The 17,240-nt window shown below is 36.1% G+C and overlaps 1 protein-coding gene across 1 annotated transcript; it reads left to right on the forward strand.

Moving 5' to 3' along the window:
* The first annotated feature begins 11,553 nt into the window (after positions 1 to 11,553).
* LOC113298990 (MLO protein homolog 1-like) lies at positions 11,554 to 15,095 on the forward strand. The gene is made up of 14 exons (XM_026547910.1): positions 11,554 to 11,975; positions 12,081 to 12,138; positions 12,228 to 12,493; positions 12,726 to 12,842; positions 12,932 to 12,992; positions 13,084 to 13,169; positions 13,267 to 13,341; positions 13,431 to 13,519; positions 13,603 to 13,652; positions 13,769 to 13,809; positions 13,898 to 14,071; positions 14,183 to 14,218; positions 14,311 to 14,439; positions 14,526 to 15,095. The coding sequence occupies exons 1-14, from the start codon at positions 11,850 to 11,852 to the stop codon at positions 14,919 to 14,921; spliced, it is 1,704 nt and encodes a 567-aa protein (XP_026403695.1). The 5' UTR covers positions 11,554 to 11,849; the 3' UTR covers positions 14,922 to 15,095.
* Positions 15,096 to 17,240: the final 2,145 nt, after the last annotated feature.

Genomic DNA, 17,240 nt, shown 5'->3' on the forward strand with positions numbered 1-17,240 from the left:
TCGCATAACAGTTTAAAGGATTGTTGCGTGTGCTCAGTGTAATCGTGATTCCTACGAAAGTAAAAATGACTTGTATCAATTATTAAAAAATCATATTACATCATGTTCATCAAATTCAAACTCTTAAAATAACGACAACAACACATACTAATTATTCAAAAATAACATTACATTTGTTCATATTCAAACTCTTGATTAAACTAAAACATAACAACACTTAATCAGTCCATTCCACCAGCTGACATCCAGGACATTTTAATGTAGCAAATATCGAATCGTGCTCACTGCAGGGATTTGAATACCAAACATTTCATTATCCTCGAATTGAATGAACGTATATCCTCTTATTTGGATAAATTCATTCATCGCGGCCTCTTCGTCATTATTGTGGTTCTTTAAACACCCTCTGAACGTCTTGAAATTGTTTATAATGGTCTGTGCTCGTCCTCTAAACTCAGATACATTCTACTATTGTCATTATAGTTAAAACACAACATGAACATTCTCCAAACATGTGACCAAAAACGACTCCGATTTTCCACTAAGGTTGTTTGACGAATCCTCATAACTCTGCAAAGACTACGTATAAAATCGACTTCCTCCTTGAGTGTGTACGGTGGATTTGGTGGATGCATGGTTAGATTTTGAGAAAGAAGGAAGAAATATAAGTGTTTTGGGGTAAAAACTGATTCTGCTGGAAATGGTAAATTTGGGTGTGCCATCGAGAAACGAATCTAAACCCTAAACAAATACACTGCACGTGAGTACTTTAGATTCAAGAGATCAATCTGTACAATTCTGGCCTAAACCAAGAAATGGCTGTTCCAGTCTTTCTTCGATCACAAAATGAAGGAGAAGGGTTGATCTTAGGGAGGGAAACAAAGAAGTTTTTGAGATCAGAATGGTTAACTCTGAAGGTGTGGCTATTTATGACTTGTATCAGAATGTGGAACTTGCTTGCAGAATGTAAGTTATAAGTTTTTTTTATGTTTTTTTTGGATACTTGTGTTAATCAATGTTGTTTGTTGAAATAGGTCGAAAACCTATTTATACAAATCATAATTGAACACACCCTGATCTCATAGAAAGTGGAAGTAGTTTAGTGATGGAGAAGTGGGGATCGTGTAAAAATGTCGAAAAACACGTCTTACTATGAGGGAAGACGGGTCGGTTTACACCCACTACTTCTCCGCTTCCACTAACTGTCCGCCTTTCATGAAACTTTCTCATAATGGGCGTGTTGCACGCCGCATGTTGTAAACCTCCAGACCAATACCCTGATGAACATCCCCCAGTTTGTGACATGTTTGATGTCTCGAGTATTTTCGTGGAAAATATGTAGCAAGTTGCTGAGTGGGTCTTGCTTGCAAGACCTAGTTATTTTGACCAATCACGCGCAAGCTAGGCGGCGGGCGGTCATATGTTACAGGTCAAGCCATGAGACTTGCCGTAATAAATAACATGTAATGCTTCTTAGGTCAAATAATTAAATTATTTGTGAAATCAATATTTATAAAACATCGTTTGTAATCGATGCATATAAAGCATCGCTTTTAAGCAAACAACTCGAAATAATTGATGTTCATAAAGCATCGTTGTATAAAGCTTGTTTAAATTAGTCGCGGAGCTTAATGTCTTAAAAGGAGCATGACCGGCCATTTTCAGGAAGCTTCCAGGAGCTAATCGTGCGCGCCGTAGGTGAGCTGGTCGGTCTTTATAGGAGACTGATGGCTGGTAGCAATTTTGACATCCTATTGGTCGGCCCAAGTTAGATCTAGACCGGTTGAATTGGCTAGCCAAATTGAGTGGCTGAGATGATTTGCGGCAGTTATTGGATGCTGTTGAATTCATTTAAGACCCTTGTAGGCAGCGCGACTAGCCACCTTTGAGCAGCTTTTCAGGAGCCGTATGGGTAGGCCGTGGCTTGGCCGATCGGTCCTCATGGAAGAGGGACGACTGGTGATCACGTCGACATCTTATTGGTCGCCTAAAATTAGATCTAGGTCGATCGATTCGGCTAGCAAAATCGGACGGTCGAGATCATTTTTGCGACCACAATGTGCTGCTGCTTGCCGTAATGAGGCTGTTATGGCTGTGTGGCCAACCTGTTTTGAGCTAACAGTTTTCGGTGTTAGCTGCGGGCTGAGAGAAATTCGATCGTCCAGGGCTATAGCCAGGCCGCTGGTGAACGTATCCGTATCTTGCCTGTTGATTAGAATTAAATCTAGGCCGGTCAATTCGGCCGGCGAAGTTGGACGGCCACGATTGATTTAAGACTGTCATATGCGGTCTTAACTCTTTTGAAACCTTTTTCATCCGCGCGGCCGGCCTATTTTTGGCTTGAGGTTAGGGTTGTTGACGGCTTGCTATAAAAATTATGATTGGTCGGAATAACAATGGGCCCGCCAGTGAGTATCATGGAGATTTTCGGGCTACGCTGGGAGAATGCCAAGCTCGTAGAATTGGCTGGCGAAAACGCATGGTCGTGATCGTTTTGAGAATGACATGGACAACCTATGTTCAATTCCTTATGGAATTAAGTGTGCGACTATCCAACTTCCACTTTTAATCAAAAGCGTGTGCTGCGCATTTAAAGCGATTTGATTGGTTGATGAGAAGGAGGGGCCAACAGGCAGTAATATGGGGCGTGGCCGGTTGGTCACGGGCATCGCCTGTTAGGGCAAACTGGACGCCAAGTGATGTGGCCGCGCCTCCTTTTGTTGCTACCTTTACTTGCCGCAGTTTCTCTTTATTTCTTGTTTTCTACTTTTGGTAGGATTTTGCTCCTACTAGTCCATGGCGGACCAATTTTCTAGCTTGCCTAGGTTTAGTTTCGACCAATGGGGTCGAGATATTGCGCAGGCTACAAAAGACCTAATTTTTATAAATTAATAAAACTAGGTTAGAAAGATTGAATTTTGTGGGCTGACACAAAATCAATCAATTTCTGGTGAATTTTGTGCGTTGATACAAAATCACTAATTATGTTTCAGAGAGAAGCATAACTTTGCGTGCCTCTAATTGAGTACTTCTATGCATATCTCAATCCTGATACTTCGGGAAATTCATGTTACTCAGCTGCGAGCGAACATTAATTGTCATGTAATGTCAACATCAAGAGTTCAGCTGGGGAACATAGCATAGAATAAATACTCGACAGACCATGCATTAGTGAGTAATGCAGGTGGAAGATAAAATTTATAGAATATTTGGGATTGTTGCTGCACGCACCATTCGGGATAAATTTTATATATAAATATACTGAATTCCTCAATACATATGTGAGTAAAGAGGCCTAGGCACTCATTACTTCTAAATGGCTTTGTTTCTTTGCAGAATGACGACACAGTAAATACAGGGTTTCACAATTTTAGCCCTGAACTAAAAGCCACCATCAACAATAAGTATGATTGATTTTGTGTTTTGTTGATGAGGAATACATAGTATTTATATAGACAAAATATGTTACTTTTTTTTTAAATAATACTTTAAAAATACTCGTTGATGATAATTCAAAAAAATAGAGTCATTTGTGTTAATTCAAAAAAACTGAGCCTTTGGTTACTCGAAATCCAAACCTTTCATTAATTCAAACAACAACTACATTAAGTTCGCTGAACTTAATTTAGAAAAGACTTTTTTTAATTAAGACAACAACTATACGAACCCGAAACAAAGAAAACACTTTTAATTTAAAACTAGACTTGAAGTTAAAAAATAAACTCAATTAAATTTCTTAAAGGGAAAACAATTAGAGATGGATACTTCACCATCTTCTGAATCTTCAACGTTGATTACATTCATCCTCTTCAAAATGCTCTTTTGCTTTCGTCGATAATATTTTTTCTTGTTAGGAGCTAACTTAGTGAGATCCATAGACATTATTGCATTATCTTGTTCTAATTTTATTTGATGACTAGGCTGTTGGTGCATTTGATAAACCTGTTGTAGAAGCATTTGATAAGTTAGTTGTTCGTGCATTTGATAACTCTGTTATTGTTTAGACCCCCAAATTGTGTTGAATTGAGCTTCTTGTTTCACTTTCATTACTTCATTCCTTGATTTTGTTTCCTTAACATACTCCAAAATATTTGCAGTATGTTGATAGATATTCTCTTCTTTTATCTTAACCAAAGATCTTCCCCTATCACTTTCTTTGAATATACATTGCTCGCGGTCCTTCTTCAACCTTGCTTCCCTTTTGGATTTTTTAGTCCCGTAGCCCTAGCATGATACTTTTAATTCCAACGAGTCTCTCTGTTAGGAAATACTACAATCCCATCTTCAACTGGTACAAAGTTATGATGACTGTCAAACATGGCACTATTTTGTGCGATAATAAGTTGATAATAAAATCCAGGGACTTTGTCTCTCAACATTTCATAATAAACTATCATACTTGAATGGTTTCCGTGTTTGATTCTGGAATTGCTTCCGACCCTCTCGTGTCTAAAATATTATGTTCAAATTAATAAGTTAATTACCAGTTCACCAAACAGAATCATTTAATAACATGATAGAACTTACAAGATCTTCGTGTGAAGCACCGCTTCTAGTTTGCCGATATATAGCGTTAAGAATTGACATGAATTCTCTCACATATTTTTTGATTTCTTTGTTCATTGTTTTTAAGGCACTGAGATCCCTTCCATTAGGATTGCCGTTCCTTCGACAATTTTTTATCAATACGGTTCCGAAAAAGACCAATAATTTCATCACAACCCATATATATGTATGCAGTAGTAAGATCAATTTCTTCTCTTTGAACAACCTTATTAACCATTTTGAATCAAATTAAAATATAAGAACATGAGTAATAGAAGGCAAATAAAGTATAGTAGAAGAGAGATAACAAAGCAACTAAACTCAATTGATTGGGACAAGATTGAATTGAGAATTAAACTTGTATTTATAGAGCATTTTTTATAAATTTTTGAAAAAATAACCGTTGGGATCCGACGGCGGAGAAGATAGAGCTGTTGAGAATGATGGATGGTTAGGATCAGGTGTGAGAGAAGTGTAAACGAAAAAAGATCAAACATATAAAATTTAGCAAACGAATACTCAGTTTCTGTGTAAAATTCCACGGATACTGAGTATCTGTTTCAACTGCCAAACAGATACTCAGTTTCCGTAAAACAGAGAATCACACTTAAGCTACACGGAAGACCATAGTGGTTGGATTTCGCTACAATTAAGCTATAGCGAAAGGAAATCCCTCACCATAGTGCTTGGCCTCATGTGTACAAGATGGGGTGCGCGCTTTTCTTTTTTTAACGGTTAACCATTACTTCTATTAATGCTCAGCGCTGTATTTTTGTTGCTTTTGAAGTTTCCACCATCAAACTTACGCTTCCAAGTGGTAAACTGATATGGAATTTGGAAGATGGAATTCTTCAACCATAAAACTTGCTCTAAGAAAACGTTAAACGGTGGAATCCAAGCTATTCCAAGCTTGGAAAAAGTGTGATACGTTAAGTCTAATGACTTTTAAGTTGGGGTCATATACACCTTTTCCAAGGTTCATGGAAGATAGTTTGGAATCCAAACTAAAATGCGAGTTGCATTGAACGCCATCCCAAAATTTTGTGGTTGATTTTGTTCCTAAATTTGATTGCCACTTTAAAACCTCCAATTTTGTGGGCCAAGACTAAACGAAATTTGGAACTGCATTGAACACAATCCAGATCGACATTTTGGAATCCATTTTACCTTCCACCATTCTTGAATTTCCATGATCTATTCCAAGTGATCAGGTGTCATAAAACTATAGAACATGTAGTAATGCAACATGTGGAACTAGTTTGGCTGTTTGGGCTCTAACTAGGAGAGTTAAATAAGAAAGATATGAAGCCCATTAGGCTTAATGCACCAATTTTTTCAATAATGTCCATGGTTGCAGTGGTACAACATTAGAAGTTTGGAACGGAATCCATGATCATTACTCCCTCCGTTACTTTTTAATAGGCCAGTTTCATTTTTTGAGAAAATTAAGGAAATTAAGAGAACTAATTATTGAAAGTGGTCCTCTAGACACTTGTCAATAAAAGAAGTGAAGTGAAATGGTCCCCATGACACTTGTCATCCAAAGAAATAAGTGAGATGGTCCACATAATACTTGTCATCAAAAGAAGTTAAAATAAAAGTAGTCCCAAAAAATTAAACTAACATTTGACTTTCCCTATTAGAAAACTGGCCTATTTTTTTGAAATATTTATTTATAGAAACTGGCATATGAAAAAGTAACGGAGGGAGTACAATCCTTACAAATACACTTACAAATACACTCATTATCCATTTAAGAATTTAGATAATTTATATTTTGCGTAACCAGATGAAAAATCTCTGAAGGTTTTCTGTATTGCCACGACTGGAGTAAGGACTTAATTCCACCATAAAGTTTCAACCAAGAAGAAAAATAACTGGGCTTCAAACAATTCGAAACCTATTTTGAGGCATACTAAATAATGCCAAAATAGGGTCACTAAATAAATAACAACATCACCCCTTATCCATCCTTTTTGATAATGGCATAACTACCCTTACATAATTGGTGTTAATGATTATGATTAGATTTGATTAGCTAGAAATTTTAAGGACTGATTAAAAATTAAATTATTAGTGGTGAATTAGTAGATAAATCAAATTCATGTGAGAGAGTTGGGATTTTGAGAGGAAGAAGAAGAAGAAGTGAAAAAAACTTGGGTTTTGAATTTTGAGATTTTAGTGATTAGAAGTGACCAAAATGTGTGATTCAAATCATAGGTGTCTATACGAGGTTTAATTTCTTTTCATAAGTTGAATATGTCAAAAAATTGAATTTTTGAAACCCAGATCTACTGACTAGATGAACAGTTCGGTTGATAACTTTTCATCCGAACCTAGGTATATTTTCAAAAAACTGAGGTTCGGCTAAAAAGTTATCAGCCGAACTTCACTCTATAACTGACGAATTTTGGTTCGTCTGACTCGAACAAAATCTAGCAAAGTCGCATTAGCCGAACATAGTGTTTCTCTAAATCATACACTAGGTTCGGCTCAAAATTGATACTCCAAGATCATCCGAACTGATCTTCTGAAAACCTAATTTCATCTTTGAAATCATATTCCATCGATCAAACAAAATAAAATCAATCAAAAACAAGATGTGTTTGTTACACATACATTCTAAAATACATCTAAGAGCAATTGAGATTTGGATTTCGCACTCCAACATCACTCACTTCGATTCTTGTTTGCTTTGCTTGATCAATTTCTTGATTGAATTGGAGTCCAAGATGTTTGAATTTAAAGTTTATTTTGATTTTTGATTTTTTGAGGATCATGACACTCTAGTATTTAAATTGTTTAAGGATATATAGGTAATTGCACTATCTTTAGACACCCCTTATAAACCCATCCTAGATGGTATAATAAATGAGTATGTCTCAAAAAAAAAATGAGTATGCCTCAAAACACGTTTCAACAATTCACTATTTCTATCATATGAGTTCAATCGTACTTTGTGAAGCTTCATTTGGGGAAAGTTGGTTCGAGCGAAGCTGAGATGAAACTTCGTCGATAGTATTGCTCAGCTTTGTGATCTTCTCCTCTAGTTTCTTTCGCGTTTTCTGTGACAATTGATTGACCACTCATGTTAATGTTAATGTTAATCTAAGTGTAGGTTTTTTTAACACTGAAGTTTATACATGTAAAAAGTAAATCCTTGTACTGTGCCTCCAAAGCTTTCTCTTCGTTATAGATAAAATCCGGTAGCTTTCTCAACAAATCTTTACTATCTGCCCCAGCTATGGACTTGCTAATCTGCAATACGACATAATCATCAGTCCACAATTAGTGTTTTTGTAGCGTGAGAAGGGGAAAAAAACACCAGCTATTCTTGGTCTGTGATACCCAAGTAATAGTTGATGATAAACTAAAATACCTGAGGTGCATATAGACAGCCTAGTGTTCCAGCTACGATTCCTCCCAATATAAAAGCACCAATAAAGATATTTCCATTTGTGGATTTTCCAGCATCACCACTGTCCATTCCCAAACAAAAGTAGGCAAATTCAAATTATCAGTAAAAAAACGAAATTATCAGCAAATTCAAATTATCAGTAAAAAAACGAAATTTCTCACAGACAGAGAGGGAGATTCTGGCATTTTTTTTGTTTACTTTCTTTTACTCTTTTTGTTCAGCAGGACTACTTCAATTTGATTATTTCAATTCGTTTTTCTTTTATTCTATTTTTCGGACAATCCTTGGGTAAATTTTATTTACCTATATCTTTCCAAGCTCCGTAGTAGAGGTTTTCACTCAAGAAAATTTGGGTTTGGCTGCCAATAAGCAAGTATTTGGAAGTATCCACTAATAGACCGCATATAGTTGTGAGAATATTCTCGGTCACACAACTTGAATGGCATGGCTGACGCACAGCTCCAATTGCATGGCTGACGACACTGAGCTCTTAATTAGGTGGTCATGGATCAAACTCATTATGTACCTATTAGATGACTTGATATGGACAGCACCCGACGACCCTAAGTTGTGGTAATGGGTTAATGAAGTACCTTTCCAATGACCTCAGTCGTACAGTCAACTGCCCTTATCTTTAAAATGGGCGGTAATGGGCATCAGATGACTTGTCTTCAATTATACAGCCTACGACCTGGTCTTTTATTTGGTTGGTAATAGGCTAATGACTTATCCATCAGACTTGATAAGGTTTTAACCTTAGCCTCATTGGTGGGAACACGTTCATTACCCCAAAGACTACGTATGTAACACAGAGCAATCTGAGTGACTGGCAGAAGAGCCTTCAAAAGCATAACCATGAAATATATCCATCCACATGAATATCATTGCTTCTAGGAAAAAAATGTAAATATACCATACGGTCCAAACCGGCAGAAACAAAAATGCTAGGCAGTATTGGTAGAAAATATGTGCACCTTGCTTGAACTGCTAGAGTCATCTTGATCCTCTCATATCTTGTATGCTTTATATGGCTCTGGCGGACATGACTCGTAAAATACAAGTTACAGGGACTAATATTTGCGACACTGTGGCATGGTGACTTCAAACTTGAACCTATAACAACACAAACATGGGTGTATACTTCGCAAAAGATATCATAATTACCAACATGCAAATTAACACGAATAACATATACTCCCTTGGATTAATGGATCAAGGAATGTTGCATCTAAAAGTTCGTCATACACAGATTCAAACAAATCAAAGCCCAATTATTATTATTTTTTGATCAAATTATTGACTACCTAATAAAATTAACAGCTACGTCGATTTATAATTTGGCATAATCCTTATACGGATCAGAATAATACTAGACGTAACAATTACATTTCACAAATCAATCCTCAACTGACAAATCACATCCACATGAGCATATAATGATAGATAATCACAAACAAAATTTCTACAAGATAAACGTTAAGAATTAAAATTCACATCTCTGAATTAAAAAGTTAATGGCTAAGAACTAGAGTAAGACTAGATTACCGCAATGCGGTGGTGGTGGGTGGGGGCGACCGAAGTTTGGGAGTGGGTGGAACCGTAAGGGCATGAGCTTTTGTGACAGTATTTGCAACAGGTTTTGTGACATTAGTTTAATAACATTTATAAGTGTAACACTGATGTGATACTTATTCTGTAGCTGTTGTTCGTAACAATTATGTAATAGCAACGGCATTTTTAGATCTTGTGGCTGAATTTTGCTGATAATCAACGGTCAAGATCAAAACTAAAAGTATAGGTGACGGTTTTTGGCCATTTTCACGCCGCAATTGCCGTCAATCGGCTCGACTTCCGATCGTTTTGATTGCGCCTAATCACAGCCGGAGTTGATGACTTTACGATTGCGATTCAATTTCGTTAAAAAACACCAATTGCAGTCCAATTTTTGCGATTAAAAATTAAAAACAACGTCACGTGGAACTGCATTTTTAGCTCCCACGTGAACACATAGAAGGACTCCCTTCCGTCGTCAAAAAAACTGACCAGACGATAGCGCAAACTGAGGACTTGTGAAATGGGCAAACGAAGTAGTGAGAATAGTCATTGCTGGGAAAAATTCGGAAGATGAATAAACATAAAAGAGAATGAGATTTCCATTTACAAGGAGGCTAATCAAGTTTTTCTTGTTGAACTTTTCTTCTCTTCTCTTAATATCGATGTGAAATTCACTAATTAATTAGTTTTTTCAGTAATAGTACGTGTGAGTATTTTTGGTACACCCACCATACACACACAAGTGGTATCTCATTACTTAGTTTTGGCCATAGAAAAGCACAAAATTTTCTTAGTTATTGTGGTTCTGAACCCATAGAAAAGCACAAAATTTTATTAATGTTTGCGTAAAAACAACGATTTGCATCCTTTATTTATAAACTTTAGTAGGCAAATAATAGGGTCCTAATAAAGTGATCTATATTATAGACCTCCGTTTATAACACATACGAAATAGTAAATTGGTAAGGTTTATGTGAATTGGTCAAAAGTAATTAGTACCAAAACTAATTATAGTAAGATTATTATCCAAAAACTAACTGAACTAAAGTGTGGGTGGATGGTCAATGGAGAATAGGTCGTCGTTTTCTTGTTGAAATCAACAAAGTGAAATCAAACCGTACATTTAATGTAGTATTTTTGTTACACTCACCTTACATCCAAGTAGGTATTTAGCATAATTTATCCCTGACCTTTATCTAATATGAAATAAATAATTGAAGTAAAGTCATCCAATCACCAAACATACATAGTGTATCTTTCACTAAAATAAAAATGTTAAATACCAAAAATTGTTTTTCTTTTGCAACAAGTTGATCTAAAAAATGGTTTAATTCCACTGTTGTAATATTCTTGTTGCCATTTGAGGAGTTGATTACTAAGTCATAATGCCTTCACCAGACTTTTCTCTAAATTTTTATTGGCGGTTCGCGCACGGGTCTTAATTTGTTGTCTAGCTTCCTTGTCAGATTCGATCTGTAGTGTTTTTTGACCTTCACGTAGAAAGATATACACAAACATCTGATTTATAGCGCACGTAGATGAAAATTGATATAAACAAATTAGACATTAAATTTTCCTATTTATATTCTGAGAGTAGAAAATGCATTTTCGAACCAAATCGAGCGATGGTATCAGTTCAACTGCATGCCGTTGAGTTCAATTATTGTACTAGTCCTTGGGAAGAAGTTGCTAGCTAACCTAACATTGTATTGAATTTCTTTTCATGTCAAGATCTCATTTTGTGATATTTGGCCGTGGTTACTGTTTACCTTGTCAAAATTGACATTTTATAAACTATATTATAAGCACTCTTGGTTGCTCATCATTCAAAGAAAGAAGAAACAAGAACAAAGACCAGTCATATAATCATTCATACGTTACCTAAAAGGCTAAAACTTGATGTGGTTTATAAAATTAGGAAAGACAAAAAAAATAAAAAAAAATAAAAAAAATCATATACCTAATGGTTTGTCGATCGAATATGACCTTTCAAGACAAATTTACATGGTTATATCTATTTTGTTTTCATATAGGACCATCTAATCTGTTTGTCATTCTCATTCTGGTTTTTGGCTTCAATAGCCGGCCTTGATTAGTATATAGTCTGTTACCAGAGCTCAACCGATCATTCGCATTTAAACATAAACCACATTCCGTGGATCGTTATTGCAGCACAGGTCCCATGTTTAAACGCGTAGTCTTCATTTTACCAGCCAGCCTTTTCTAATCGATTTAAGTATTGATCGAAGTGCGACCATCGACAGTCTCATACAACACTCTCCTCCTCAAAAGCTTGTATTGTTTTCGTCGAAATCAGCTTGTAGATTAATCAATGGCAGTTGCTGTTCCGGGAGAGAGAACTTTGGCGGAAACTCCGACTTGGGCAGTGGCTGTTGTTTGTGCAGTTTTTGTGATAATCTCTATAATCATCGAACATGGAATTCATAGTCTTGGAAAGGTATGTACCTATGCACATGTCTATTAACAGCGTATAATGAACCATCGATAAGTTCAGTTTGAAGTGAACTAACATATCCAAATTCATCATGATGTGGCGAAACAGATTTTCCAAAAGCGGCAAAAGAAAGCCATGATTGAGGCGCTCGAGAAGATCAAAGCAGGTACAGCCCCACACTAAAATTTCTTTTCTTCGGTTATTAACTACTAATTCGACAACTAAGACAGAATTTGAATTTGGTTCTTTTTGTAGAGCTAATGTTGCTGGGATTCCTTTCCTTGCTTTTAACTGTCGGTACAACTTACATAACGAAGATATGTATTCCTATAAGTGCCGGAAGTATTATGCTCCCGTGTCGTAAAGATGCTGATGATCTTGGAGAAGCAAAAAAAGGCGATGGGAAAGGTGACGACGATGGGGATCACAAGAGGAAGTTATTAGGCTTGGCCGAGGAGTTAGTATGGCGGCGATCGTTAGCTCCTGCAGCCGGCGGGAAAGATGATTACTGTGGCGCCAAGGTAAATTAATTCTTCTGGCAGGTGTAGTAGATATGACATTTCACTTCGCAGACAATATTCAAGCTCAGATAAATAATCGAGGTCAAGTTTTATTTTACCGAAACCCAAGCCCAGAAACGTTTGCGTTTGCACCTGCCACTGCAAGTCAACTGCCAAACTGCTCACGTAGCTTGGCTCCTCACAATCTTTGAATCTCCAGCATTTTGACATTTGTGTTAATCTTGTCAACCAGGGAAAAGTATCGTTGATATCATATTCAGGGGTGCACCAGCTTCATATATTCATATTCGTCCTTGCCGTATTTCATGTTCTTTACAGTGTCATCACTATGGGTCTTGCACAAGCTAAAGTACGTATTTTGGTTTAGCTACTTTCTGATTTTGCAATAAGTAGCAGTATTTTGTTTTTCTGATGGTGGATTTTGATGTTAATGATCAGATGAAGAAATGGAAAGCATGGGAATTAGAAACGACTTCGTTAGAATATCAGTTTACAAATGGTATGTAAAATGATATTTAGATGGCGTTAGACCCAGTTGTTGTTCGTTAGATTATATTTGGATTCCAACTGATTCAACAATTGAAATGTAGACCCTGCAAGATTCAGGTTTACCCATCAAACTTCTTTTGTAAAGCGTCACTCGGGAGTCTCCACAAAACCTGGAATCAGATGGGTTGTAAGTACATACATGTTTGATATTTTGGGTTAGGCCCATTTTACCTACATGCTTGCTGTATATTCACAGTTTTGTATTTGTATTTTTGGCATATCAGGTAGCATTTTTCAGGCAATTCTTTGGATCCATAAACAAGGTGGATTACTTGACAATGAGAAACGGATTCATCAACGTAAGATGTCTTATCCTTTGGCTTCTATGATATGATATGACATGATCAATCAATATATTAATACTGTAAAGTTTTTGCTGTTTGTGCAGGCTCATTTTGCTCCAAACAGCAGATTTGATTTCCACAAGTACATCAAGAGATCCCTCGAAGACGATTTCAAAGTAGTTGTTGGCATAAGGTATGTTTCCACTTGGTATAATAGTATTCCTCGAAATGTTTATAATCTCTCAAGTCCCTAACGCTAACAATGAATTTGTGCAGTGTACCACTGTGGTGTTTTGCTGTCATATTTTTGCTGCTAAACGTTTACAGTAATTCTCTCTCTCTTTTCCTCTTGTTAGCTATAACCAGCTCGATTTTATCAAATACTACTAATTTGAGCAAATAAACTTCATATTAGTGATGTTTTCTCTACCTGTAAACGCAGAATGGCATACACTCTATTGGATCTCTCTCATACCTCTTGTTGTAAGATTTAAGACATCCTATTCCCTGCATTAAGTTACGTAGCCTAATAAATTGAGCCTAAATTTACTCTCTACGTATACACGTGCAGATACTTCTAGTAGTTGGAACAAAGCTCGAAATGGTAATCATGGAGATGGCACTTCAAATTCAAGATAGAAGCAGCGTTGTCTCTGGGTCTCCTATTGTAGAACCTAACAACAATTTGTTCTGGTTCAACAATCCCCGATGGATTCTTTACTTGATTCAATTCACATTATTTCAGGTAGAGTAAGCCAAACCATGTTAGTCTCTATCACCTAGGGGAATTACTGATCCTTCCACGTGCTTGTAATTGTACATTACTAATACAATTTTCATTTTGGATATTTTACAGAACGCATTCCAGATGGCTTACTTTTTGTGGAGTTGGGTAAATACAGATTAAATTTCTTATTGTTTTATGGCTTAATGTTTCTTGAATATCTTTGGAGTTTAATTTTTTGTTTTTATTTGCAAATGCAGTATGAGTTCACCTTAAAATCATGCTTCAATGAAAATTTGCCAGCCATTTTGATAAGAGTTTTCCTCGGTCTCGCACTTCAAATCCTATGCAGTTATATCACTTTCCCCCTGTATGCGCTGGTGACGCAAGTGAGTTAATTCATTTTCTCGATGCATATCTCTCGATCTAATCGTTGTTTATGTAGTAATTACTGATGAAAAATATGTAATTTCAGATGGGATCGCATATGAAAACAGCTATCTTTGAAGAGCATACAACAAAAGCACTTAAAAAATGGAGAAAAGCGGCCAAGGATAAGAGCAAAGCGAGGAGAGCTGGGGATGATGGTTCTAGGTCCGGGTACTTGAGTGGTGATAATACCCCGAGTATTGGTTCATCCCCGGTACATTTGCTTCATAAAGTGAAACATAATTCTACTGATATCGAAAGTTTTATGAATTCTTCACGGTCATATCAGTCTGATACTGATCTATCAGATTATGAAGGTCCTTCACCGGTGTCACGTGAACAATACCGTGGATCAGGAAGACAAGAACACCAACCTAATCATCAAACTGTTAACGGAGATAAACAAATTCATAGTGCTGATTTTTCATTTGATAAACCTTAAAACTGGAGATCGAAATTTCGGAATGAACAATGTATTCCTCGGTTTCTTCATGATTAAATAGTTTTGGTATATCAAACTAGACTAATTACATCAAATTTATGTGATGCTTATACTTAATTGTACAATAAATAAAATCACTACTTTTTTATTTATTTTTAAATAACGACTTTCTACTGTCAAGAGACCGAATTTTGTCCATTGCTTCAAAATTCATCAATCTATTAGAATTAAAACTAAATTTCTTACATGATTTAAAGTAAAATGAGAGCACTATTGTTAATGAAAAAGAATCACGAACTCAACTTTTGCAAGGTTAAGTACCATTATGGTTTAAAGACCCATAATCAATGCTTTCAGTGTGAATTTAGTAAAAGTTTTTATTATGGGAAGAGATAACAAACATTTTCTTTAGGTAAATATTTTTCTTATGGGTTAAGATTATGTTGACAGAAAATCACTTCGCCAAGTGTTGGCATGGCAAGGTACAAATACAAGAAAGCCAAGCTCGTGATACACAATAAATACATTCTTCATAGCATTTTTCTCGTTTACGTGGAAAGCGCTAGCAAGAGATCAAGTTTGAATTGGGTAGTTGGGCATTGAACAGTCGGATCAACAGGCTATAGTCTGATGGACAGGTGACGAGATGTCATACGATGATAAACAAAGCGATAGTGACAGTTACTACGAAGACCAATGGGCAAGTTAACTAGCGAAGATAAACCCTTCTGCAAGTAAGATACAGTGAAGGCTCCTTGCGAGCTAAGCGGGCGAGATTTATAAGTTGTCACCCACTATTGCAATTTTTCTATAAAAGGGGTTGTAAACAATGTAAGAGGGGCTGAGTTTTTAGGGTTCGTAGTAGGTTAAGAGAGAGTTTTACTGTAAACAATCTTGTAAGGAGCTAAGGATTTGTAACCATTTTGCATCTATAGTCAAAATACTCTCGTGGACTGTGGTTTTAACAAATAACCACGTAAATCGTCTGTGTCTTGCTTCTTTACTTCCTAAAGACATAAACTTTGACCTCATAACTTGAATGTCTGCTTGATACTTGTGTTTGTAGCTTTAGGATTGTTCTTTGGGTGTACTATGACGTTTGTTGCGGTTACATTTTGGTGTTAGAAACAAGGATAAAGTAAATGATATATCCTACCTAGATGCTTTGTATTGTAGGAAATCCCTATTGGTCATAGAAATAATATATTAGAGACAGTCTAGTCCAATTGATCTAGTCAATTTTCTGTTTGGTCCATTTTGGAAATATAAATTATAGTTTGGTCCTAGGGTTTTGTCCACCCACACGTAATATTCCTTTTCTGTTACCAAAACACCCCTGGATGTGCAAAATTTATTGTTTGCTCCTAAAATTTTATTGTTTGGTCCTTTTACCGACATATATAAACAGTAAACAACAAGAATCAGTGTCAGTTTCAGATTATTTTTCTCTCTCCTACTCCGATCTGTGGATTTCTTCTTTTGCTGCGGAAAATTTTCTTCTAGGGTTTACGAAATCTTCCTCGATTTCGTTTTTGATACCAAGATCGATTCGATTTACAGCAGATTAACTTGGTTATGAAGATTGATTTGTTTACAGAGTTATTTGATTACGGAGTTTGATTTGGAATTACAGATCTTTTGAAGATTCAAGGCTTTTTGAAGATTGATTCTAGGCTTTTTGGAGATTTGATTCGAGGTTTTTGTGTAGTTGCAGGAAATCCTACACTACACCCCTCATATGATTTCATTATTACTCAATTCATTTTTATATTCACACTCTTAATTTTATTGATCAATCTTTGAATATTCTTACAAGAAAAGATAAAGAAATCAAGAATGACCTCTGCTCTAAACTTTCTCCCTCCTATTTACTTGTTTCTTACTCAAAAAAGATCTCTCCCTTTCCTTTACAACTGAAAGACTATTTATAGGGAAATACATAGTGGATGACAGCTAATCTGTCCTTTATTTTAGGATATGACTTGCGAAATTCTCGCAATCTTACAAATATTAATCTCGCAAACTCTCTAATTTTCTCAGGACCATCACATCTTTCTCATGATTTTAGCTGACATCGTTTATTATATCATTTCTGAAATTATTCTGCGACGCTGTTGTGTTGTGTTGTTGATAATTTTGCTAAGATTTTATTGTTGCGAGATTCTGATCCTACATCTTGCCTCTTCTCATATCTTTTCTGCGAAGTAGAGAATGATGTGAGAAATGCCGCAGCTGTTCATTTCTTCATATTCTGCATTTATCACACGTATTCTTTCTTCCATCCGTTTCTTGACACGTCTTTTGTAACCGCTGCTTTTT

The sequence above is a fragment of the Papaver somniferum genome, chromosome 1 (genome assembly GCF_003573695.1).
Source record: "Papaver somniferum cultivar HN1 chromosome 1, ASM357369v1, whole genome shotgun sequence".
In the NCBI taxonomy this organism is placed as follows: Eukaryota; Viridiplantae; Streptophyta; class Magnoliopsida; order Ranunculales; family Papaveraceae; genus Papaver; species Papaver somniferum.